Source organism: Asterias amurensis, chromosome 14, assembly GCF_032118995.1.
Source record: "Asterias amurensis chromosome 14, ASM3211899v1".
NCBI lineage: Eukaryota > Metazoa > Echinodermata > Asteroidea > Forcipulatida > Asteriidae > Asterias > Asterias amurensis.
In genome coordinates, this window is record NC_092661.1 from 18,370,662 (window position 1) to 18,398,438 (window position 27,777).

The 27,777-nt window shown below is 38.0% G+C and overlaps 1 protein-coding gene across 1 annotated transcript; it reads left to right on the forward strand.

Annotated features, from left to right (window-relative positions):
* Positions 1–113: 113 nt before the first annotated feature.
* Positions 114–27,711, forward strand: LOC139946779 (sperm-associated antigen 17-like). Its single transcript, XM_071944473.1, has 37 exons — positions 114–295; positions 1,371–1,511; positions 2,247–2,438; positions 2,949–3,120; positions 3,597–3,791; positions 4,195–4,376; positions 5,097–5,241; positions 5,580–5,791; positions 6,406–6,543; positions 7,100–7,345; positions 7,510–7,735; positions 8,096–8,245; positions 9,321–9,556; positions 10,012–10,166; positions 10,589–10,794; positions 11,130–11,292; positions 11,398–11,602; positions 11,939–12,050; positions 12,770–12,928; positions 14,460–14,648; positions 15,374–15,555; positions 15,984–16,116; positions 16,519–16,700; positions 17,032–17,182; positions 17,561–17,775; positions 18,209–18,353; positions 19,164–20,140; positions 20,489–20,709; positions 21,321–21,556; positions 22,281–22,367; positions 22,660–22,809; positions 23,229–23,387; positions 23,685–23,914; positions 24,448–24,708; positions 25,209–25,353; positions 25,705–25,842; positions 26,188–27,711. The coding sequence occupies exons 1-37, from the start codon at positions 212–214 to the stop codon at positions 26,223–26,225; spliced, it is 7,158 nt and encodes a 2,385-aa protein (XP_071800574.1). The 5' UTR covers positions 114–211; the 3' UTR covers positions 26,226–27,711.
* Positions 27,712–27,777: the final 66 nt, after the last annotated feature.

The window sequence follows — 27,777 nt, forward strand, 5'->3', positions numbered from 1 at the left end:
GAACCGAAAACTTTGAGACTACGCGGCGCGTGTGTGAGACGATGATGAAAAATAACGGTCACATTAAATAGCGCCCTCTGTTGTTCTCTGTGCATTATTTCCTAGCAACACTAGTACAACAAGATGGCTGCTTACGTGAAGTTTGTGTGAATACAGCGATTGGAAAATAACTGATTATTTGCAATCGTGTTGGTGATCTTCTGTTTATAAAATGTCAAAGAAGAGAGCAAAGAGTGGTGGATCAGCTGGTGTGTCCAGATGGGACTCTGGAATTGTACAAGCACCTTTTGAAGAGGTAAACATTCCGTAAATTTGTTGATACTCGAGTCGATAGGGTGGTTGGATACGGATTTTTGTTTAACTTAAAGCGGCGAACATGGCGAAAAGCACAACAACAACAACAATGAACAAGCAAGAATACTATGTGTAATTTAAATGGGGCAGCTTGATCTACGTGATCACGTCGTTTAAAATGATTTTTAAAAATACAACCTTTTTCATAAACCTTAATATAGTTATAATTATTAGAGATCATCACAAAGTTGTGTCATTTTGTTTCTTGTTAAATGGTTTTTAATTTGATGCACGATCATCATCTGACAATCTCATTCTCAATCTCATTTCCATCGCCATGATAATAACCAGTACATTCTAGCCATGTACCCAGGCCTTTGTCTATAGACTATGTCATGTACAGTTTATGAATAATTTTACTAAAGCTATTAATTATACTAAATAATAACAGAAGCAGATGAGTCAGTCAGGACTGAGTGACTGTTTTGGGGTTGGAAGTTTTACTGTGCGTGAAAAATGTCAGAGAGACTTAAGTCTTAAACTTTAATTAAAGCTGCCAATATTTGCAACTTGCAATCAGGGAGATTTTGTGCATCGATCAGGGAGATAATTAGAATTGCATTCAACTTAAAAATAGGGAAAAAGTTTCCTTAATAAGGGAGTTTTTCAATTGTATTCATCAGAACATAGAAAGGTTGGTATATTTTTAGGGAATTTTCTGCAGAATCAGATAGAGTTGGAAGCTCTGAAAAGTCATTCTTGTCTCACTTCAATGTTGTAATTTTGAACTTGATGACAATGTAATACTTGATTTAAAAAAGCACAGAGTGAATGCTAACTCCTGTAGCCATTGTGTTTTTTAAAACTTGAAACAAAACAGTTGTTAATGTATTACTACACAGTCCATAATGCATCAGAGGCAAAGTAACAATAACTTTATTAAAAGTAAATAAAAAGAACACCCAATATTTCCAAGTTTACAGCACAATCGCATAGTAGAACAAATAGGAGTAAAACAGAAAAGAGAAGACACGTTGCTGGTGGTAATTAATTGTACCTTTTTATTTTGACACTAGGAAACCTGGACTGCCAGCATAGCCTTTGTAGTTGGCCAACGCTTGGAAGATTATGAAAACACCAAGGTGTTGTCTGGGGCTGTTAATTCTGGCCTGCGGAAACTCTTCAGTGTCATCTCTAAAGACCTTCTTGCCCTAGAGGTTGGTTTGTATTTTTGTCCCTAATACTATGGCGCTATGTTGAAACAAAATCAAATATGATCACACATTCTGGAGTCAAAATAAATATAAAGTGTTATAAAACAAAAAATTTTGTTCACAATTTATCTTGCTTTTACTGCTCCGAACCAAAAACAGTAAGTCTTTTTGTGAGAATCAAAGCACTTTTTAAAACAAAGAATTCTTCAACGTTTTGACTACACTGAAAGGAAGGTCTGATCTGAAAGTGTGCATTTCTCCAACCTGTTGAGAAAGGTTAACAGCTTGACTTAATTCACCCAATGTCTTCACCCACAATGCCATTTTGAAAGACTGATTCCAGTTGTTACTGCGCAGTGCACAGTGTGCAACTTGTTTTTTTTAAACCGAAGACCATTAGCAGACTGTAGCTGCGCTTGTGACATCAGTGCAAGGGGCTTGAAGACACTACACCGTACGTGCCTGATATGTGGAAGAGAGTGTCCCCACCCAAATTTCCCATCCTTTTGTACAGAAGTACACCCCAACGCTAAAATCCCCTTAAGAAATCCGGAGTTTCCCAGAATACCATGAAGACATAGTAGGGGGGGGGGTATACCATGCCACAAATTGGGCGTCAAATGTAGAAAATTAAGAGGCAATTGTAATTGTCATGTGGAATTTCATTAATACAGATACAATAAACAAACTTATTGTTATTAGTTTCTGACTGTCAGTACTGACCTTAATTCCTTCTAGGTTCAAGAGCTTGGGAACACTAAGGCTAAGAAGCCCAAGGAAGCTCCGATGTTCTCAGAGATCTGTGAAGCAGTGAAGCCCCACCTGGATAACAATGAAGATATCCCTCTTCCATTGCTGGCCAAACTGCTCAAATGGAAACTCTTAGCCATTAAGCAGAAAGATCTGAAGAGAAGAGAGGATGAAAAGAAGGTACGTTTTTCATTACTCAATATCCACAGAAATTAATTAATTTCTTTATAGAAATGTTTTCTGCAAAGAATACTGAGCAGAACAGTGTTTTTCATTTTGTGAGTTCATTTTCTAAAAAGCCATAATGTATTTTTGCTGCTTTCTTATTTATTCTAAAAACTTTGACCCACTGTTCAGACAAATATTTATTTGAGCATACTAAACAACATATTCTCACCTATATAATAGATGTTAAATTTGACATCTATTATATATCATTGCAGTACCCACTGCCAAAACATAGGATTCGAACTGCCTCTAGCTACCGGGCAATCTCGGTAGTCTAGTTGGTAAGACACTGCTCTAAAATTGCAAGGGTCGTGGGTTCCAATCCCACCAGAGTAACATGCCTGTGATATATTTTTGTCACAGGACTCGGGAAAGTACTGAGTATACAGTGCTAACACACATCGGTGTATGGGTAAAAAAGCAAAATTAATATTCTCACCTGTTTTCCTATATCCCTAATAGGTATCAAGTGGCAAAGACAAAGACAAGAAAGGTGGCAAGGCAGACAAACGAGCTCGGAGCAAATCCCCAGTAAAGGGCAAGGGGAAGAATAAATCCCCTGAGGTTCCATCTCCCAAGAAGGAGAGCAAACTGAAGAAGAGAGGAGAAGAAGAAGATGATAATAAATACATCGGTAAAAACTTAATTGTAATTCTCTCACTGAAGACAATTTAGTTTCAGAAATGTGTGTCCCTTCAACACTAATTAAATGTAGTTGATTAAAGGAACATTTGATTGGTTTTTGCTAACAAAAAAGTTGCTTTAACAAAAAAGCACTTTATGTACTCCACCATATACATTATCTCACAAACCTGTAGAAGTTTGAGAACGATCGGCCAAGTGGTTCACGAGACAATAGTGAAAAACCGATAACACATTTGGCACGACATCGATTAAAATAAAAACTTATGAATCGCACACTGGGAAATTAGTTTTCTTTATTTTTCATCAAATATGACATTTCAGACAGAATTATTTCAAGGGATGTTTTCTACTACCATCATCATTAGACTGTGTAAGTTTGTTGTAAATCTGTGATCTTAGACAAGGTTTTTTTCTTACTAATTCTGTAATGTATGTTCCTTTAATATTGAGATACTTTCTTTTCAGATGATGAGCCTGACGATGGCCCACAACACTACATTGTGATTGAAGGGTTTGACCTTGCACCCTTGCTAGCTCTACTCTCTGACCTGGGTATCAATGTAGACAGCATCATTAAGGTGGGGTCAGAAGACTATGAGAAGTTTGAAAAGAGGAAAGCACTGGAAGCAGAGCAAGAGGAGGAGGAGAAATCTCCAGAAGGTCAGTTGGAATCCTCAAGTTTTGTTAGGGGTCGGGTTTCAATTCAAAGATGAGATCAGCTTGAGTCAATTTTAATATTTTGTTAGAGATAATAAGATGGTAAATATGACTATATTTGGGATAAATTGTGGATAATAACTCGGGGCAAAGATAAATCAGCTGAGGTGTCACACATATTTTTTTGAAATTGTTTAATGTCTTTTAAAATATTCCGCTTGGAAAATATTTCAATCGAAAAACCAAGTAACTGGAGGATTTTTAAATAAAATATTTCAAAAGGAATGTTTTTTCCTGAACTTCTTTGTGTATTAGAGGGACTGTTCTGCAACCATGTACAATCTACATTTTCCCAATAGTTCGTTTTAAAGTTGACTCTCATAATCAACTGTTATTTATTTGATAGTTGTGGAAGCAGAGAAAGCAAAGATAAAGAAAGCAACTACAAGATTAGAGACGTTCTGGAAGCAACATGATCCCCTTCTCCGCAATGCTCCTAAGGGATCTAAACTCCATGATGTAGCAAGGTTGACGTACACCGTCAAGGAGAAGATTATTCCAGATGATGTGGATGACAATGAACTTAGGGTAAGTTGGAAATACTTTAGACCTTGATCATGGTACGGCAATCTCGATTTTCTTCAATGGGAGACTTTTGGGACGCTTGGTGGCAGCAGACTTACCAGGTAAAATCCATTGTTCTCAGTAATGTGTGCGTGCTCAGAACTACGTAAACAATGGACATTTACCTGGTAAGTCTGCTGCCACCTAGCGTCCCAAAGTCTCCCATTCAAATCAATGTAACCAAACTGAGGTTGGAATGAGAAATAGTCTGTTTCCTTTTTGTAAAAAGAATATATTAGCATTCATTACTGTTATTGGACGCAGGGAGCATGACCATGATGGTGGCAATGTGATAATGGTCTGTTGTGTATGTATGAAGTCAACTGGTGGTTTGGGCAAACTTTCAATTCCTGCTTCAATCAATCTAATCTACACACATGAAGACAGGAAATAGATTGTATTTATCAAACAACTATTGCTATGAGTAGGATTGGAACCTTTGTATAGTGAAAGTATAACTAAGAGAGGTTTGCGGTAACACCATGTGAATATCCTTTTTTTTTATTTTTATTTTATTTTTAGAGTTGTTAACCACCGGTTCTTTTCAGAACCAACACTATACTCAAAAGAGATATTCACATGGTGCTACCGCAATCTTCTCTTACTTAACTATTACTATGATTTTTATGTATGATTGTACCAAAGTTTTCTTGAGATTTCACTAGTTATGTATGTTTATTTCAGACTGAGTTTGGTACGGCCCTGTTTGAGGATGTTGCCTGTATGATGTATGACCTGCTGGATTCTAAACGACAATTCCTGCACTACATGGACAACATGAAACTTGTACAAGTCCCATCTGCATCTGGGCCCCCCATGCCTCCAGCGAGTAAGTTATTATAAACAAATGGTACACAACTTATAAAAGAAACATTTTGTGCCTGTGCAGAAATTCAGTCTTCCAGAGGCAGGCTGGCAAGCATGTTCATAAAAGGACCTTGTAAATAATGTCATATTATAGACCGAATCAATCCCATATAATGTAGATGTATAATGTATATTTTAGATCAAACCAGGAACACTACGTGCTTCATTGATTCGGCTAGCCCTACATTATGGACACTTTCATAGCAACAAAGTGGTTATTTGATATGGTCTATATAAGGAATCCAGTATTAAGAACAAATGAAATATATTAATTATAATTGTTTCCCCCTTATTCCAAAGTGTCTGAAGTCCATTCTGGGGTGTCCCTGACTACCTCAGGGGCAGGTGCTGCATTGACTGCTGGTGGCCCTGCCGATATCCAAGGGTTAGGGGGACTTGAGCAGAAGCCATCCCCTGCCGAGGTGGATCAACGCTACTACAATGAGCTAATGGATAGTATACCACATGAGAGTGCTAGTATACCATTGATCATGCACTGTATGCTGGAGCAGGTTAGTCTAAAGGCAGAGTCACTGCAGTGATAACGAAACCGATAACAATCACGACACAAAGAGAACGCATTGTATTGGTTGAATTGCTCCACGCAGAATACGCACACGCTCATTCAACAATAGAATGCATTCTTTTTGCGCAGTTATCGTTATCATTATCACTGCAGTGGGACCAGGCCTTTATGCATTGACAAATATTGTTTGTAAAAAGTTGAGCTAGGCAAGGGAATTATTTTCTAGTTGTTCAAAATAGTGTTTCCTAAAATGTTGGACCATGTAAGTTTTTTTACTCATGAAAAACCATTGTTTTAAGAGCCTAATGCTTTATCCGAATTGGTGGCTACAAAAGCTACTCGTCGTATGTCGACAAAAGTGAACTGACAATAAATAGTCTGTTTTATGTACGTGATGTGGCACTGAAATCTTCATTGTGGATTCAAGGGAACTTACCTGGGCTGTGCCAAAATTGGCGGCTATGGCTGTTGCTAAGGGTGTTTCTATGGGCATCATATGCTTCAACGTGTACATACCAAAATGACAATGAATCGGCAGCCTCAGCTGCATCCTCTAATTCGGACCTGGCCTTAGACTCCATGATTGTTTCCCCCCCTTAGATTACAGCAACAGAAGAGGACCTATTGCCACCCAGTGAGAAGGCACATACACCCAGGGATGATGGTTTAGATCCAATACTAGCTGCCCATATTGAGGGTATGACAACCAAGCTGCACCTCTCAACACAGGATAAAGAGGTAGGGACTTTCTCTTTGACAGAAAGACATTATTTTAGTTAATTTACTCTGGTTGTAAAGCCAAGGACAAATAGAAAAGTGAACTTAATCACTGTACTAGCCAAGAACCCAATGGAGAGAAGACAATGCTTTCAGTTTTAGAGAAGAAAACCCCAGAGATTTATTCCAGGGAAAACCCACACGATCATGTATGGAGTGAAAACCCAATACATGAAGTGCCCACGGCTTGAATTGAACCAGAGTTCTACAGATGGGAGGCAAGGAAAGATACTACTATGCCAACTTGACTACCCTGGCAGGTTTATTTGAGGTCAATACAATTGATACAAGTGGTTGAAACCAAGAAGTATGGTCTCATTTATGGTGATGCATGATGCTATCTTTATTTAACGTTTGAGTCAAGTTGTTATTGTCCAAATTAATCACCAAAGATCTGTTTTTTAATAGTCTCCTGGATGTGAGGGTGTTTAAATATTGATCCCTTTTTCCATTGAATTGCACAGAACATTTAAAATTTTAAAAATAAGCGAAATATATTGTGTGATTTTCTCTCAAGAATCTGGAGAACAGTTTCCATAGTCTTACCTCCAAGTCTCCTGTGTCTAATGGGGATGTCACCAAGCCTTACTTCTACCGCAGTGGTGATGACATAGCCAGACGACTCCACCATCTCAAGACACTGAATGGATTCAACCCCTTGGAGGCTGAGCTTGCTATGATGGACTACATTCCGGTGGCGAAGCTGCGAGAGTTTCCAAGACCTTGTTTGGCTGTCTTGAAGCAGAGGGCTGCTCGATTGCAGGTACGTATATCAGCTCTGAATCCTGAGGAGGTTTTTCCTAGCTGAGAGAGATCCTTAGCTATGCCTGGTCCTGAGGAATCAGCTGCCTGATTATGTAGTCCAACTGTAATCCACTTCCAATGAGAATTGTCAGTGCTAGCTAAACGTTTTTTTTTTCCTGATAGGAGTTGATTCAGCACTGTGCTAGCGGCATGGTGGACCAGGCCAAAGTGGACCACGCCTTCAGACAGTTTGTCTTTGAGAGCCTGAAGCTGAGAGGAACTGACTCTAGTGGCAACATCCTCAGCAGTACAACTGGTGAAGGCAAGATTGTATGGGACGATCCCTATCCTCTCTTTGTCAAACAGGATGCCCTGCTGGAGATTTCTGTACCGGTGGCCATAGCTAATGGTAAAACTAAAATAACACTATTTATAGCGAATTAGAACTTTAAAAATTACACTGCAGTACCAATGAAGATTAATTGCAAGTTTCACTGAAAACTCTAAAGGGACTACCTCCCCGAAAAAAATGTTTATTGAAGAAGTAAACTTTTACTGGAGTCCCTTGATAATCCAAAATAATGATAGATTAAAATAGAAATAAAATCAATTTTTATAGGGGACCCGATAGTAGCTTCAAACTTCTAGTGATTGGACTCCCTTGATTATTCCAAATGATGTTTGATTATACTTGAACAATGTGCCCTTATGCTCATGTGCCCTTTCTTTAAAGCTTACCTGCATTTCTTTCTTTCTTTCTTTCTTTCAGCTAATCAGTCTTTGGATAAGCCAAGTTCCAAACCAGGCTCTGCAAAGAGTACTCAAAGTGATCTGACAGCTAGTGGGATACTGAAGAATGAACCTATGCCCAAATCTCGTCAAGGGTCTGCCTGCAGTGCCAAGTCAGTCAAGAGTACAGGTATGGCACCTTAGAGATGATCAGTCATATTAAGGGTGGAATTAGAATCACAACTTGGTTGTCTCTATTTGCTTATATTTACCTATCACAGAGCGGCCAACATACGCATTTTGTAGTCCGAGAAATTTTGTTCAATAATTAGGGTGATTTTTATATTACATTTATCATAATGGGGAAAAGTTCCCATAATCAGGAAAATTTTCAAATTTTGTTTGTCAGAACATGGAAAGATTGATTTATTTTCAGGGAATTTTCTGCAGTATCAAGGAGATTTGGCAGCTCTGTTATCGGTACATGAAGTATTTCACACATTTTATTTGTTTTGTAATTCAAATACTAGCAGATTTTTTCCCGAAGGAAAACTCTCAAAGGATCTTGTAGGATACGGTTTTAATTTCGTTTCTTTCAATTCTTCTTTCTCTTGCTTCAATTATAACTATATTTAAATGCACAAACTTCTTCATGTCTTGTAACAAGGAGATTGCTCTGCACATCACTTTTCATTGGAACACACAGAAGGTATTTCCACTAATTGGCTATTAGTTCTCAATTAGTGTTCAGGTTCAACTGTTTTAGTTTTAGAAAGCAATTTATGCACGGCTTACATTTCATTAGAATATTTTGTATTGAGAATATTTGTATGTTTCCACATAGCTGTATTTATGTGTAATTATCAAAAAACAGTAAGGCATTAACAAATTGAGCCCAGATCAACTGGTGAGACTCCTTGGTCATAAGGTAGGAACTTTTAACCATAGACAATACTTAAATATAATGTTGTCCAAGTAAATTGTATTCATGCTTGCATGTTGATCAATGTGTAACTTATAATATAGTGTTATGTATGTGCTTGTGTGGAGATTTTCACTTTTAATCTAATGTACAACAAAACTTTAATATCTTGAAGTAAAATTTTAATTGAGAGTTTTATTGTTCAAAATAAACATTCCTTTAACAGCAGTGATTTTTCCTTTTTAAAATAATTTTATAAACGGTGGGTGTTGCAATTAGTTAAAAAAAAATGGAAATTTGGCAGCTGTTTCTGATGGGCCCTGAATAACTTTAAATCCTACAGTTCACTTTGAGAAGGATGCGTCTGGCAACCCAATCCTCCCCTCTAAGGAGCCACTGGTCTTGGATTCCCGAGCTTCCCCTTCAGAGAACTCCCTGGATCCCCAGGTCACTAAAGGTCAGAGGTCAAGATCTAACTCAGCAGGGAGTATTGGGGTTCAGGAGATTGGTGAGAAGCCCAAGAGGAACCTGGATGAATGGCGATATGCTGAGTACTTGGAACCAAGAGTTCTACTTCAGGTAAAGAGTACAAGAGACAGGTTGACGAGTTGTAAAAAACAATTTCCTAATACTGCTTTGTTGTGGCATTCTGTGTTTCCAAAAGTCGTTCTCACACCTACTAAAGCCCGGTTCATACTTGACGAATGTTGACGTCACAATTCTGTTTTCAAGAGTTGAGCACAGTTAAACTGTAGCGAATTATTTGTTGGGAATTTGTGACGTCAATATTTGCTTGCCTTCGCAGGAAGTATGAACCTGGCTGTAGTCCATACTGTTCCTCAAAGTATTCCTCGCCAACCATTCTATGAGCATTCATTGATGAAGTTCAAACCTACATTCTGTTGACTCGAGCGACCATCACTATAATAACCATGAAAGTTTATGTTACATTGCTTGTTTATTGGAGTTCTGTATTATGTTGTTTGAACTTCTTCTTATATTTCTCATTTGAAATCTTGAAACAAATTTTACAGGTTCTTCAAGATGCATGTGAGGTACACCCATACATGGACACATACTACCACAAGAGGGACCACTCTCTTCTTGTAGTCATGCATAATCCTATCGGGCCTGATATCAAGAATCATGAACCATGGAGTACCAAGTTGCATTCGAACGTCGGCTTCAGGTATGCTGCAGTCATGCAGTCACTTCATGATAAATTGTGTGAATTAGAAGCAAAGTGTGAAGCCATACACTCAGTGGGTTTGTTTGTCACATAAAATAATACAAAGAATTGTATACGTTTTCAAGGCTTTGTTTTATACACAGGTAAATGCTGCACACATGCACTTTAAAGCTCTACTATTATTTCATTATTTGTATTTAGGCATGGATTAAGTCATTTGTAATAATTAACTTTTTTCGTTGTTGCTGGAGTTGTAGGAGTAAGTATACAACCGAATAGAATTGTGGAGTGTATTGTTTATGGCTGGTTCTTGCTTTCATTTTCTACTTTTCTGCGTTCTGGACAGCTAGACAAAATGTGACCAAAATTACATAGATTCACTTCATAACATTAAGTTTATTTCTGTTCACTCCGTTTGATAGGAACTACATGGAGCATGTCGCTGATCACATCAAGGACTGGGTGGATGTTGAGGAAGAGAAGTACCAAGCTGAGATGAGACGTAAGGAGCTAGAAGCCATGAGGGCTGCTGCTGCTACCCCATCTCCATCTGTCTCAAGACCCTCTAGTGGCAAGAGTCGAGCCAGGTCTGGATCACCCAAAAAGTCACGCTCAAAATCTCCTAAAGGTAAAGCCTCAGCTGGAAAGTACAATACTGAATCATTTTAGTGTTTTTTGTTTGTGTGAATAATTGACCGGGGGTCGATTTCACAAAGAGTTAGGACTAGTCCTAACTTAGGACTAGTCCTAGGAGATATACAACACGTGTGATTAGTCCTACGTTAGGACGAGTAACTCGTCCAAACTCGAGATAAGACTAGTCTTAACTCTTTGTGAAATCCACCCTTGAGGATTTATGTGTACTTACAAATTTTTGTTTAACATTATCACTGCCTATTCATCTAACATCTTTGAAATGGTGAGGCCCTAAATTTACAATGCATTATCGTTGCTCAATATTAGGAAAGCGTAGTGTAAGCCCGACCCACTCAATTGACCACCTGGACCCTGGCAGTGGTCAGTTTATGAGGCCAAACTCTATGAAGGCCTGGAAGCTGGAACAAGACAAGATCCGAGAAGAGGAAGAGAAAAAACGACTGGAGAAGGAAAAGAAAGGAAGACCAAGGTCAGTCAGTGTATCTAGAAGTCAAGTTACATCAGAAAGTGTGTTGCCCACAAACGCATAAAAATCTCTTGAGTTTTCTAATTTATCTTTTGTTTGTGTTTTCAGGTCTCGTTCTCGCTCAGCATCCCCAAAGAAAGAGGACAAAGACAAGAAAGATGACAAGAAGGACAAGCGAGCCACATCCCCCTCTAAGGAGAGTGGTCGCAACAGCAAAAAGGGAGTCAAAGGTGATAAGGGGTCAACAGGAGAGGAAGAGAAGAGTGGGGAGGTAGTGCCAGAGGAGCCTAAGGAACCAGAACGAGATTATCCTGTAAGCTTCTAAAGTATAAAATGTGTTTGTTACTATGAAGAGAAGCAGTAGAGTAGGGTCCATATATCCTAATTGTTATTTTTAATACATTCTTACGAGACTGTATAAACTGTGTAAAAAAAATTATAAAATATTAATTTGAACGATTTAAGAAATTGTCACTCTGTTTCAAAGAAGCAGTTTTTTAATTTCTGTATTAGTTGAATAACATTTTAATACCAATCTGCCAACAGCGTTTGTTGTGATGTCAGCAATAGTTTATGTGTGATTTTTTCACTTTCCCTTTGTTTATAATCAATATTTTTTTATATTTATGTATCTCTTTTCTGCTCACAGTTTGTTGGATATGATGTTGGTAATGATTTGATTCATGCAAGTGGTTTTGTTACTACTCTGTTTCCATGTGATGGCGGCCAGATACGCACAGAGAAAACACAATTCATTGATGGTAAGTCATTGATATAACTCAATGTTAGGACATGAGGAAACAACGTTTGTGTATGACAAAACGTTTGTTGCATGGAAAGTGTTGCACAGAAGTTTGCTACACTTTATTGTCGTCTTAAAGAAACAAACTGGTAATAGAGTGACTGATAAATATTCACAACATACCTTTGGAAATAAAAATTAATGCATATTTTACTTACAGATAACCTACAGAAATATACTTTTAGATCATGGTATTCCAGATGTAAAAACACTGCAAGTTTATCGTGAAATAATACGGTCGACATAACTGTACATTGTGTGTGAAATACATTGTATGTAACATACGGTTTGTACTCGCACAAAACAACCACCCATTGTTTGTTGTATAACTTTGTTTTGGGGGATGGGACATCTGACCCTTGAACCTTTGGAGGTGGAAAATAAATTTGTTGTATGGGGACCAAGTGCTATGTATGTTTAGATCATCGCAACATTAGGATCGCGCTATCTTTTGCTGTTTGGTGCTTTTCAATCACATGTGTAAAACTCAAGATACAATTTGCTGAACTTCTCTGGCGGTTTGAGGAGTAATTGGCAGTGTGGTCTAGAGCAGTGAGGACTAAAGGGTTAAAATAGTCCTACACCGTATTTGAAGGTTGGTTACATAAATTTTCCTTGTAAGAAGTAGATTTTTGGAAATCCCAGTTTCTTACCTCTGATTTATGGTCAATGTCATAGGCCCAACATTTATGAAGACATCTGTACTGAAAGACGGCCATGTCTTTGTAATCCATCTCCTCAACCCACGTGAGATTAGTGAGAATGAGTTGAAGATGCAGACTGAGGAGGAAGCAGTGGTGGAGAAAGCTGAGAATGAAAAACAGGAGAAAGATGAAGGTAAGACATGTATGTTGCTTAATAAAAGGAATAAAAAAGTCCACCTGGGAGTTATATTCAAATTTTCAACTCATGATGGAAACATTTACACTGTACTACACAAAGGTGAGGTGCATGGTTGTCAGGATTTTTACAAATATGAAGCCCTTTATATTTCCAATCCTTTTTTAAATAATGGACTAAAGGAAGACTATAACGGAAAAGTGCCTGTGAATCCAGTGTAACAAATGTCATGCGAAGACTTTTCTCCACCCAGAAATATGACACCCATCCGAAACAATCTCCAAGATGAAATCAACTTTGTAAATCCTACCCTTTCACACTGGCTATTCCCCATAATGCAAAGGTTTGCTAGAGGATTGACAGAGGATGTTGGAATCAATTAATCATGTTCAGTACACTGACATACATTCCTGATTTTGCAACTTAACCCATTTCAGTCCCCCAGCGGCCAGAATCAAAGCTCTTACAGGATTTGATTGAGGATGATGCTGGTAGCCTAGCCAGTGAGGAGCTGTCAATAAGATCTGGCTCTGTTAGTGGGTCACAGTTTGCAGAGTCGCGCGATGGTCAGTTAGTGTGCTACAACGTGTGCGATTATTCACTGGGTGCTGTTGCTTTTTGCTGATTCATTGTATCAACTGAAAACACCGTTCCTCCCACAGATCCTGACAAACTCATTTTCAAAAGCATTTTATACCTTTTGTACTCTGAGATTCTCTCTGAAACTGAGCAAATGATTTTATTGCAGTGATGATGGAATTTATCAATCTTTGTTTAAAAGTCTTGGCATCCCTGAAAGTTAAAAGCGCTTCGCAAAATAACATCTGTCGTTGATGCAATTATTCCATCTTTTTGTATGCATGTACTGCAATTCATTCGTGATTTGTTTTCTTCTTCAAATATCAAGCAAAATTTAAAAGTTTCCTCTAACAAAACTTAATTGAAACCTATAATAAAAGCACCTTTACAATGCTTTTGAAAGTGTAGTTAGCCTGCTGGTTGTTTTTGTAATTCCCAAATGTTAACAAAATGAGCACTTTAACAGCACAACTTCACAATGCAGTTTACTTTTGTTTGCATGTATTATAAACACAGCTTGATTAATGCTTTACTTACAGAATTTATACTTCCCATATAAATTCAACCGGCACGACAGCTAATATCTAATCGTAAAGTTCTAAAAGTTTCTAACAATTGTTATATATTTTCTTTAAATAAAGGAGTAAAAGTTTAAGAATGTTATCTTTGCTATTATTGTAAAAGTCTGTTTTGTGTAGGTCCTGCCATAGATAACCAGCATTAAAGTCATATAAACCTCATTCATTTGGGCAGCAATGCTTCTTTAACATCTTGGTGCATTTACCTTTGGGTGCTACTAATCATAAGAGATAGAAGCTGAAATCTGCCTGAAAAATGCCATCAGAAGAAAGTAATTGCAAAGAGTAGAATCCCAAATTACACCCTGCCTAACTTTGTCACAAGTTATTCAATTAAACAACTTAACAACCAACTGTTCAATTTTCCAAAGGGGATTCACCAGTCAAGGGTATGGGTCAGATGCAACAGGATGCCACATTGGATGAACCTAATGTACTAGAACCAGCGGAGGAGAGGCCTAAGCCAATCAGCACCTTCGGCTCATTTACTGCCACCCTTAGTGATGGCATGGTGCTGGCTCTCAGTAACTATGGCAACAAGGGGACTCCCTTTGGAGCAGGTAACAAAAATACTTGTGTATTTAAAATACTATGTCTCTTTTGCAGATTTGTGAAATCTGTTGCAGATTTGTGAAATCTGCAAAGTAAAGTGTAGTGCTTATTTCTGGATTTACTCTACAAATTAACAACAGCAATATACATTTCGATTGTGTCATTGAAATCTGACAATATTATTCTACAAGTACATAATAAAAGTGCATAGCAATCAAGTTGGTTTCTCTTAAAGCCATTATACACTTTCGGTAAACAGTATTGTCCAAGTCCCACACTTCGTGTATCACAACTCATATATAAAATAACAAACCTGTGAAAATTTAGGTTCAATCGGTCATCGGAGTCGGGAGAAAATATCGGGAAAACCCACTCTTGTTTCTGCACGTTTCGCCGTGTCATGACATGAAATAAATCCGTAATTCTCACTATCTAGAATTGATATTGTTTTACTGTTTTATCAAAAAGTAAAGCATTTCATAGACTAACATTTCAAGAGAAGTCTTTCACCACTACCTTCTGTAAACCCTGTAAATTATTTGTAAATCTGTGAACTTTTTTGTTTTTTTCTGTACCGAAAGTGTATAATGGCTTTAACGATGGTTGAATATCTCCAGAACATCCCCAGATTGTGGGTGCAAGTCTAACTGGAGTAACCTTAGCGACTTCAAAGCAAGTAAACACTGATTTACAAGTGTATTGTATTGAGTTTCTTCTTATCAATTTCCTCTAGAAGAGACAAAGCAAGAGGTAGAGATCTATGTTCCTCCACCTACAAGCCCATCTCCACCCCCTACCATCTCATCTCCTAAGGGGACTAGGGCGGGGTCAGCCAAGAAGGGAAAGAAACAACAGCAGCAGCAGCAAGAGGCCGAGAGACAGGCACAGATGCTGCTGGAACAACAACAGAAAGAGGTCTGGTAACTTTGCAAATCATTTATTAATAATGGGGTTAGTTTGTAACGGGAAATAAAATCATGAGGAACATTTGGCTTTAGATGAGTATGTTTTCAGATCTTCTAGCTTAGAAAGGCATACATTAATTAGTGAGCATTAGTGACCAAAAGCAACTTAGTGAAGTCTTTATACACGCATGGGATTTCAAATACTAATTGTTGAGTGATGTTTGAAGCTTTGCATGGTCTGAATAATAAGAATTAACTAGCAGGTACAACCATGTATTAAATCTCTTTTGTTGTGTTTGAGTGTTGGCTCTGGAAAGAGCCGGTGTGGTTTAATAACAGAGACTTTATACATGGTTGATTTTTTTTTTAAGTGTTCTCTTTTTAACGCATCTCCTAATCAAACCAAACTAACTGCAATAGTCTTGTGTCTGTCTTTAGGAAGAGGAGAGGAGAAAGTCAATGGAGGATGTCAAGAAGAAGTCACAAGAACCAGAGGAGCCCCCATTCCAGCAGCTCTTTGTCTCTTGTCCAGATGGCCTCCATGTCAATTACCTCTTGGAAAAAGATGCAGGTCAGAAAATACTAAGGAAACACAGTGTTTAAAACAATCATGGGTATCGGCTAAACTTACCACAAAGTGCAAATAAGGTTGTGAACTGCACATACATTTACTTATCATATGCAGTAAAAGTTTTACAAATTAGATTTTCAATCCCATACTTATTTTGTGATTTTTGCTTGTATATTGTCAGTCCAGAAAGGTTGAATTCTTTAAAACGTAATTTAAAAGGACCATGTATAAACTTCGGTTTAAAAATATGTTTGTACATTAGCTCTTGGTCTCTATTATTGTTGTAAATATAATTTGGTAGTGTTATGGGGGGAACACAGCAAAGTGTAAAAAGGAATTGTCTTGTATTTTACCTACGTACACATGAATCTTCATCAGATAATTTCTTAATTTGTGTTTCAGGAGTAACGCAATTTGACTCCCAATCTTCAAGCCGTCTCTTGGTGAGGCAGAGCTACCCATTTAAGACGTCAGGGCAGCAGGAATGTGAGTCTGCCCGTCAGGTCCCAGCTATGAAGGAGAAGTCTCGACTGATTACTAGCGATGGTAGTGTCATTAAGATCATGAAAGACGGCAGCGTACAGGTACTTGGAGTAACACTTGATATGTTGATTTGACTCATTGGAATTCTTTCCTTTAAAAAACCAAGTTTAAACAAATTAATTTGATCTTAAGTTACAAATCTGCTTGGGAAGCTTTGTATATTATTTAATAGGATTGTTTTACATTTTACATAGTGATATAGTAAGGGTTGCGGTATCACCATGTAATGATGATCTCCTAAATGAGTTGGGGTGGTTCTGAAAATAAACATGGAACTGCAAACCATACAATAATTCATTTAAATTGTCATCTGCTATTGATCTACTATAGTTTTTAGGCTAGAGTGCCCCTAATGAGTGTTATACTTCACAGGTATTGTTTGCTGATGGTGCTGTTAGTGTCAGTCAAGGAGCTTCTACATCTAATCAGGTCATGCCAAGCCCATCTCAGAGCAGAGAGCAGTCACCGCAGCGAGGAGGCAGTGGAATCAGCACACTAGTGTCTGAGACAGCAGCCAAGAAAGGTACTTTGTTAACAATTATATTGTGGGTAAATGAGAGATGTCTCGGTGTTAAGTTGGTAGTATAAAAAGCTACCCCAATGTTTACATGGATCTCATCACGTTTTTTACAAATGACAATTTTTTAAAATTTTTAATGCACTTATCAAAAGTTTCCAGTTACAATTCTGCACTAACATCTTCTCGGTGTCCAATTCTCGTGTGTGTGTACATCCAGGTACATTCTAAAACTCATGTTTTACATAAATGGAGATATGACCTTGTTGCACTGACATGAAAAATTATGTTTATTTTTCCAGAAGAGAAGACAAAAGGGAATGTTTTTAAATAGTGCTGGGTCACTATTTCACTATTGTTTTTAAAAATCTGTTTCCCTTACAGGCTCTATGAAAGGGGCACCCAGCAAGACAGCAGCCATTTCAGGAGGCGAGAAGCCAGAGGAAGGCCAGGAAGGGGTCACAGTTGAAGACCCTCGCATCAGCGAATGGATAACTACAGCTAAGGACGGAACCCGTATAGGTACCAAAGCAGATGGTAGTACGTATGAGCTCAAGTCATGCATGATGTATTCTGCAACAGACCCTTTGACTTATGAGGTGAGTTCATGATTTACTACTTCATCGTTGATTAGATTTTTTTGAGTAGAGTCATTGTTTTTTTCTCACCCTCTGCGGCATTTTGTAACCTTTTCAATAAGTATTTAAAAAGTAAATTAATATTAGTATTTCTAGAAACACTGAGAGAAAAGAATGGTTCTTAGGGAAACCTGAGGTACAGCTGTGCCTCATTGGTCAGTTGGTAGAGCATCTGCCTGCAGTCACTGTCATAGTGTCAGGGGGCCTTGGGTTCAAATCCCAATGAGGACCATTTTATTTGTCTCTCGTCCCATGTTTGGTTATGTCTAGTAAAATAAGTGAATAAGTGAATAAGTGAAAGACTGTCAGTAGATTTTTTTAAAGCTTGCTTATATGCAAAGCTTTTACAAAGACTTGACCCGATTTTGTAATTGTGGTTTATTTGTTTCTGAAGGTGATGTGTACTAGGGAGGATCGTGTTGTGGTATTGCAACGCCCAGATGGATCACGTATTGTAGATCACAATGAAGGGACACGAATCACCACTTACTACAGCCGTATGGACTGTGCTGGAGATGCGGAAGAGCTAGCTGAAACAGGTTGGTATGCAAAATAGACAGAGAGAATCTTTACTACAGCGATTCTTTCAAATATATGTTTGAGCATGTATTTGATAATAAAGAAAACACAATTGAGTTTAAAACATTATTTGTGCTTAAACTATTTCTGTGACGACACTCTACTGATAAAAGTTGTAGATTATTTTTATGATTATTTTATTAAAATCTACACTTAACTGTAGATGCATTACGAATCACACTACTGAATCTACACTTAACTGTAGATTCGTCACAAACTAAAGTGAATCGTTCAACTTGTAAATGACCGTCTTTCCAAATTGAAAGATAACATGATGTGCAAACCACAGCTGAAATTTTTTTTAGATTTTAATTTCCGAACACATTTTCCAAAAACAATTTACTTTAGTAAAAACATAACTGTAAACTGTTTGTAACATACTCGATAATGTTGCACGCACTATATATGCTTACATATTTTGCAAAAAAGTTATAATTGTGACCAAACTTTATTTGACAAAGTTTGGGGGAAATAGTTTAAGTCAGTGTAGACTACATTGACTTTTCTTCGGCTTGTACATTCTATCTATGAAGCAACACTTTCTCGTCCATTCTCCTTAACAGAAACTTTTATAATTAACTTTTATGACTTGAACTGCTTGAGGTTGATGTTGAAGCATCATAGTTTGGATCTATTTAAACTACACGTATGTACTACAAGTGTAAAACCAGCATCTTCATAAATGGAATTTTGAAGAAAAGTTGACCTGACATTATTTGACATTATTATTTAAAAGTAAATTTGCATGTACTGTTCTTTTTGCTTTAAAGGTGAGGTTGGCTCAGCTGGTTTTAAGCTGATCAAACACTACAAGATTGAATGTCCAGGCTATGCTACTGTCATCTTCAACAGTGAGGATAGCCTGGCTACCACAATATTTGGCAGTGGCACAGAGATTATTAGCATTCCTGATGGCTCCTATGAAGTACTTCACCATGAGGGCGGCAGAGTGACTGTCAAAAGTGAAGGGACAGTGGGATACTTGCCTCCAGTTGAGAGAGAGGATGTAGGACCAAAGGCATACACGATGAGACATCAAAAGCCAATAGTCTTTGAGATGGAGGATGAAGCAGGCAATGTCTTCACAGTGCACTCAACAGGAGAGACAAAAGTCATCAAGTCTAAAACTGACGAGGATAATAAAGATGAGAGTGTGAAATGTGACCGCCATTTACCAAGGTTCTTTGTTATCAATGAAGATGGAAGTGGTATTGAGCTTCTTCGTGGTAACGATATAGAGACGTACTTCAAACGAGCTAGCTTGGACCCAAACACTGCCATCTTGAGTGACCCACTTCCAGACCATCCAGATGTGAATGGCATCACCATCATGCGACCTTACACAGCGAACCTAAGTAAGACCTGGCTGATGACCCTAGATGAGCCCAATATTGTCCCACCAAACCTTCGCTCTCGTGACTTCACAAAGCTTCCAGCTCGCGAATACAAAACTCCTGGCCCTAAGTTTGGAACCAAAGTTGGGAAGGGGCTTGCTGTTGGTTCTCGTTCCTCAAGTAAAGGTTGCCTCTCTGTTCCAAAGTGTCCCAAAGAACTTGAGATCAGACAATTTGTTGAGTACAAACCAATTGATGACGAGTTAAGACAGAAGATGAGGGCAGGTCTTGAGGCATATGCCAAGGAGATAAAGAGTAAGGACTGGAGATGGGCAGATGAAGAATTGAGGGAGCCTAGAGATGAAGAAGAAAGAGTCAAAGCTGGAGAGCTTCTCGCTAGCATCTTGGCTGAGGTATATTCAATATTTATCCTGTTTCATAACAAATGTAAAGCTTACTTTCTTCTTTTCAATTGGAATGTTGTTGCATAAACCTTGATATATACAATAGAACTAATCAAAACTGGTGCTTATTTCGAGGGTCCAGAAATTTAATATTCTGCACAGATAATTTTTTAAAGAAATGTTTTCTTGAAGAATCTTTTACAAGACTTTAAAATTAAAACTTTTAATCAAGTTTCTGCCAACCACTGCTAACAAAAGAAAGAAAAACTAGTTTAAATAAAGCTCATCAGGCAACCACATTTAACCAAATTTTTAAAAATTTATTTTGACACTCCTATATTTTGTTTTGTTTTTAAGGATGAGGGAGATGACACCAAGACATCCCCTGCTGATGCAGTAGCAGATGGAAGCACTCACAGTGCCCTGCCCAAAGATGCCTTATCGAAAACAAAACCAAGAGATGTATCTGATGCTGATAATAACAAGATATTGTATGAGAAGGCCACTGCACTCCCTCCTTTACCCCCAGCTCCTAAGCCAAAGGATAAATACACACAGGAGGACTGGGACAAAGTCAGGTATGTAGTCTAGAGGAACAAGAACGCATTTAACAAAAAAAATCTGTGCTAAATTGGTAGTTTTGCTGGTTTAATGGTCAGTCGACAAGCATATAATATGCCATCTAATGTATTTTTTTAATATGCAAACAACTTTTCTGACACTTATTAGGCCTAATTTGTTTTATTTTTGGCCAATGTTAAATATTTTGGCTGTAATTTTATAAAAACCTGGAGAGTTTATGCATTCTGATTGGTCAAAATGTGATCAAGTAGTAGTGTTTCACCAATCTTAAATCACCAAAAAAACGTACTAGTTGTTTCAGATTGCTTGTACATCCGGTGCTCGTAGCCATGCATGTCACGTTTAGGGGGAACTAATAGTAATAACGCAGAATGCATTAAATACATACTGGTATTCTGTGTAAAACCATTACATGCGCATACACACAACTAAAACGGAGCCTGAGAACAGGATTTGAAACACAATCTTGGCCATCATTAACGATTTCAGACCTCATTCAATATTAATCCCTTTTTTAAGTCAAAAATATAAATATTTCATTATATATTCTGTAATTTGATTAATAAAAACACCCCCCCCAAAAAACTCAAATTATTTGTTCAAACAGACGGGACCTCGCTAAGGAACAGAATCTGCGCAAGGCCTTGCGTAACCATGAGGTACCACCCTACTTTAAGAGTGAATGGGGAGAGAGCTTTATCCTTGGTCAGAATGCAGCCAAGGGCCCAGACATGGAGAACTTGACGAAGGATCTGGCTGAGGCAACTAGGCAAGGAGATGGACAAGGGACTGCATTTAGTCTTCCTAGTACACCATCTGAATCACCAGGGAGTCAACCCCAAGGTATAAATAACAATAATTTGGAGTAGGACAACCAGCCTGTTCGAGGGCGCATCATAGTACAAATGCCATAAGAATATTACACAGAAACAGTCTAAGAAAAAGTACACCAGGTATGACCCCTTTCACATTATGCCAGTATAATAACCTATTAGACCATATTGAATATGACATTAACATTCAAATACCTGCCCTACAACATGGCGTGTTTGAGCGTGTGTGGGTTTGTATCCACATTCAAAACGGGAACCTATAACAAAAGGGACAATGGGTCCACGGTTGCTATCACAAAGGAATACAATGGGGTGTACGGTTGCTATCACAAAGAGTTGAACAAAGGAGGGTCCTCGATTGCAGGTGTTTACACACTTGCATGTGTGGGTGTGTGTGCAGGTGCCATAGAAATCAAACCAGGAATGCTGTGTGCTTGGAGCACATTGATGTACGCGTGTAGACGCGCATATGGCCTGCCCTACAATATGGTCACTTTCATAGCGACAAAGGGGTTATTCGATACAGTCTATACTTCTTGACTTGCAGCTTGTAAAGCAAACAGAACTTGCAGCCTTAGGCCCAAGGGACTTAGCACATCATTGCTTTGGCTAAAGTATACATTTTCTTGCCTCATCTTTGATCTTGGACCAAGATCACCCATACTGCACATTTTATATTTGATATTGTTTATATAAGTTACAATTTTGTTATGTTATGTTTTCATTTTCATTAGCTGCTCAAGATTCTTCTCGTCAAAGTGAGCCTTCAGACAGTGCCTCACCACAAAAACAACCATCACCAGTCAACCTTACCATCAACGGTAAATAAAAAACAAATTGTGATTATGTCACACAAAGTAACTTAAACAAGGGAAAGGGTATAGCTATAGTTATTGGTAGGGGTCACCTTAAAGTGAACGCCCCTTATATTTTACAGTATACGATACCCGGTACCACCAAAACCATTGATAGGAGAATAAAAGTAAAGTATAGGAATTGGATTTATGTCTTATTCATTATTTTTTTATATTAATTTGACTGGTCTTGAAGGAATATTGATCAATGGCTTTTTAGCGCAATATCATTATCGTAAACTCCATTAATTTTTTCCAGCCCCGATAACATCGTCAAGCCCCTCTGATGTGCGTCCATTGAATCCCACTCCAGCCCATGCTGGTGGTCAAGGAACGCCAACCCCTCTCCGTCCTAATAACCCGACACCTGCACACGCTTCACAATTACAGGGACCAGCTACCAGACCAGGTTAGTTTCAACATACACTTACTACAGGAAAGCCACCGCCACAGAGCTACACTCCTGGCCATATCTCAATTGGCCCCCGTGCCCCCTTTCAATGTTGGCTCTCATTGCGCGATCTTCTGCGTTCCCATCATTATTGAGCGGGGGGACGGGGGAGAGAATATTTATTGTTAGGGTGGAAGTGGACAGGATATGTTTTATTCTAACATTACGAATGGGTGGCCCAAGCATTTTGGCTGCGACTGTAGATAGCTCAGTTGTTAGAACGCCAACACGTTAATCTTGAGCTTGCAGGTCCAACTCTCACTGGGCACAGTCAAATTTACTTTGCTCAACCCCAAATTTTCAAATAAATAAATTACATTTCAAAACTAAACGAGTGGACGCAAGTATCATAACTCTTTTGAATGCATGTATTTCAGGCAACCCTACCCCAGGAGGGTTGACGGATAACACTAACTCCCAGACAGCAGTTCAACCAAGTGAGACTCCATCCAGTTATGCATCCTTTCCTAATCATCCATCTACCATTCCTGAACATGTAGATGAAGGAGCTTACACAGATCGCTCTGGCTACACTGGTAAGTGCTAACAATGATACATTGAAAGGTTTCTGTTTTGCTGTATTTATTTTAATATTTGTTCAATTCAACTCAAACTTTTCAGTAAGGGCAATTTTGTAAAAACAAACAACAAGTTGTTGAGAGATTTTCTTTGTGAACAATTTTCTTTGTGCACCGTTCAAAACTGGGATAACATTTTGTGCTTGAGGTTTGTCAGCAACTTGCAATAGAAAATAGTTGTAGGCTCAGAATGTGTATTAAATATTGACCAATAACAGCTGACGAATAATTGATTGTCTTGTTTTTGTTTCATAGATAGAAACAGTGTAAATGCAAATAATGCAGTGGATGAGCCCCGTTCCCTGAGCCAGTTCAATGAGAATAGAGCATCAGGCATGGATGGAGATGGTATCCCGTCAGCTGGGAGTGATCTCATCCTGACCAAGAGCCTGCTTGTAGATGTCAATGGGGAACCAAGGAAAGAGACTGTTCGACTTCCGGCAGCCATCTTGGGACAGAGACCTGGCATGGTGCCCAATCAACATGTAAGTTGATATCATGTTGTGGTATTTTTCTACACTTTTTGTATGAAACCTTGACAAACTTTTCAATGCCTTTAGCAGAGTGATGACGAACTTTTGTCATGGACTACACACTCATTGTGTGATGAGAAGTGATTAAAGGGTTAGCACCAATACGCAGTTGAAAGTCACGCGTATAACCCTTGAAGAGCATACTTAAGCCTGGTTCAAACTTCCTGCGAATGCGAATGCGAATGCGAATTTTGAAGTCACAGAGCTGTTTTCGCAGCAAATGTTTTGTAGGAGTTGAGCACATAAAGTCAACTGAGGCAAATTATTTGTTGCGAATTTGTGACGTCAAAAATTGTATCGCATTCACATTCGTAGGAAGTACAATATGAACCAGGCTTCGTGATCCGATGCTTTACTTGTAAGTATGGAAGTGGACTACAGCGAAGCCATTGGACAGAATGAACTTCAGCATTTTACAAATAAAACACTAATTTTAAACTATTGTAAGAAGAACATTTCTGTTTTCTTCCATGTCTTCTCTGCAGTTTCAAGTTCTTGAGGACCCCGTTCGACGTAAGGTCTACACCTCTTCTATTGCAGGGGCAGAGGCAAAAGGAATTGCCCCCTTGTCTAAGATGAGAGGGTTTGAGTTGGTCCCAGGAGAGGTGCACTTTGGGACACTATGTGAGGGATGCACGTATGCCTTCACAGTCAACCTAAAGAACTTTGGGATTGACTCCTGCAGGTATAAAGTAAAGCAGCCACCACCTGCGACTGGACTTCAAGTTGTGTACAAGCCAGGACCTGTAAGTACATTATACTCTCATATTTGGGAAACCTACTCAATGCTTCAGATTACATCTACAGTAGAAATATTGAATATTCACATTCATTACACAACACAAGGTACAACAGAACAAGAAGCTAATCTTTCTTCTTAGAATACCATTCCAGGTAATAAAAGGCTGTAAGACTAGTTTGTTGTACTTGTACAGAGTAGGCAATTCCCGAAATGTGTAAAATTGCTATATAGCATCAACACCTGCTTACTTTACGACAACAAAGAACAACCCCACGCTTTTCCTACAGTCAAAATTTATCTATAACACATTTCCTGCTTCATCCAAAAAAAAATATATATATTGAATTTCCCACACAAAAATTTGAAAAATAATGAGAAGATTTCATCGCAATATATAGCAAACTCTTTGACAGAGTAGGAGCAATAGGCTAGTATCACTTCAAAAGATGTTATTTTATACCGCCAAAAAAAAAACCCAGTGATCCTATCTTCTTAATGTATCAGGTTTCAGCTGGGATGAAAGCGTTGCTTGAGCTGCAACTGTATGCAATAGCTGTAGGAGTACAAGGGGAGAGTGGTCAGGGATCCATTGGACATCATGTGGAAATCATCACAGAGATGGAACAACTGTTTCTACCAGTCACTGCAAATATCCTTTTGAAATATTTTAAAAGACAGACATTTTTCTTTGCCTCATCTGGTTTAAATCAGCCTGATTGTGTACAGTATCCAGGTATCATGTAGTAGTTGCGTACAAATGCAGTCCAACAAGAAACTCATCATGGTATGAAGAAAGCCTGAAATGCACCTCAAGGATAATCAAAACTTTGTGATAAAGTTCGGTTGCTGTAAATTTTCTAAAAAAGGGACTAGCCCCAAACTTTTCTAAAAGTGTCCTAGGCCCTTTATCTGAATTGCATACGGATGCACACACTGTAAGTGTTTATCATTGAGCGCGAAATCATGCTTTATGCTTATTACTTTCCTTAACCTTGCACACCTATTCTAACAGCCCATGAGTACGATGAACAATGTCGCACACTGGGTACACCTAAGGTGTCCCCTGGGGTAAGAATGATATCAGCTAGACCTCCGTCTCGAGAAGGCATCGTTCGGCCTCGTAAAACACAACAACCAGGTAGGAAATGTTAATTGATATGGTTGTAAGACTTACAACATTTTACAACAAGTGGAAATGTAGTAATCCCGAATGAAGAGAACTCCTGCCGAATGTGCCCTAAACAGCTACAGGTCATGACTGATATATACTGTTCTGTGTAACTTATTGCAGTAAATTCACCTTGAACTGACCTTAGTGTACTTTTTATTACTTTGAAGGCTTCCCTCCTAAGTTTGCTTCCTTCATGTGTTAAAAATTACTCCAATAATCATATATATGAGCGAGACTTTTAAGAAGATTGTTCGCACTGTTTTAGACGTTGTTTTAACGATGACCCATTTTGTTTGCTTTCTTTAATTACAGGAAAGAGTCTTGATGGTACTTCACAGCTTGTCCAGTGATTGAGCATCGTCAGAAGAAATTTCCCAAAAGTTGACTGATTCATTACACCAGTTTCCGTCCGAAAGATTACAAGTATATTATTATTTTAACGAGCACTTAAATGCGGTCTGCCTTATCTTCATCATTTGTATCGATAAAATTACTTTGTAAACAAACCATTCATATGCAACTAAAGAGAAGAAAAATAACAAGTTTTATTAGAACTTTGGTTGTTTGGTACATAGGTCAGGATATGAAAACTGTGTAGCTTTCCATGGCATTTTCTTTGTTTTGGCGCCCTATTCCAGTAACAGTCATGGAACAGATATGAAAGTAATAGGGCCAGGCCTTTTTGCTTGATGTTTCCGTATGGGCAATTAAATATAAAATTTAAAAAAATCCATTAATTGGTCATCATTATGAATGCACATTGGTGAGTTGCAGTCAGTTTGCTTTCAGACAATTCTGAACCAATTTCTAGGATTTGTTGACACTCACAATCACAAAAATAAACTTGAATTTATGATTTGTCTAATTGTATTTTTTTTTAAATAAATTTCTAGAGGAGTTGTATAAAGTTGTTGTTTGTTGCTTTAAAACATTGAGTTAAAAAATGAATTGTTAAGTATGTAAAGAATCCACCTGTATGTACTTATTTCAAGCTTTAAGCTTTATTTACTTGTATATTATTTTTCTTTAACAGGTTTCTTCTTTGTATAATGTTATAGGTCTTGCATTCAAACATTTGGAGCAACCTTGGGCTTCCAACAGTGGTGCTCCTAGACATTTGTATATGTTGGGATGGGGGAGGCAGGCGGGGGCAAAGAAAATTTGTTTTAGTTAAGTTACATGTCATGCCCTAAAGACGTTTTAATTTTGAAAACCAAACGGATCCTTGTTTATGTTTTCTTTAATCAAATTAAGGGTGGTGGTGGTGGGGGGGGGGGTAAAGTTGGGAGTCATTTTTTTCCAAAGTATCACCCTTTGAAGTTTATTATAACAAATATTTAAGTTGTTAAGTTTAATATCTCTCCGTCCTTTATTGTATAAATAAATTTAAAGTCTGAAGATTTTGTGCTTACTTCCAAGATTTCATTTACCTTCTTTGAGCACTTTTAAAAATTGTAATAATTTCAATAGCATACAGAATTGTTGCTTGGATTTCCATGTTCAAGGTGAGATGACAAATTGAAAAGAATTAAAAATGACAAAATATACTTCCCACCAGTTGGATTTTGAACCCCTCTATTTTGAACGTGTGGTTATTAGTTGTTCAGGCAATGTTTGAAAGCCCCAGGTATAATGATGCTAGGATACTATTGGCACCAAGCATGAAGCAAGCTGTACCATAACACAAAACAAAACATCTAAACTTTGCAAACATTTTATTTCAAAAATAAGACCACAATATCAGTAGAATATGAGACACAATAACGTGGTGGTGGTAAAAATTGATTCAAGGTATCCCAACTCTTTACGGCGGAAATAAGAAGAGGTATTGGGTTTTTAGTGCATTCAAGCATAGAGTAAGGACAAGCACACATCGCATTACTTCAGGATATTTTTTGGCGT

Bases quoted from the DNA above. Each gene is read 5' to 3' on its own strand.
- LOC139946779 (XM_071944473.1), top strand. From the start codon at position 212: ATGTCAAAGAAGAGAGCAAAGAGTGGTGGATCAGCTGGTGTGTCCAGA. The intron at 1,512-2,246 runs GTTGGTTTGTAT...AATTCCTTCTAG, and splicing joins AAGACCTTCTTGCCCTAGAG to GTTCAAGAGCTTGGGAACAC. The intron at 17,183-17,560 runs GTACTTTGTTAA...TTTCCCTTACAG, and splicing joins TGAGACAGCAGCCAAGAAAG to GCTCTATGAAAGGGGCACCC.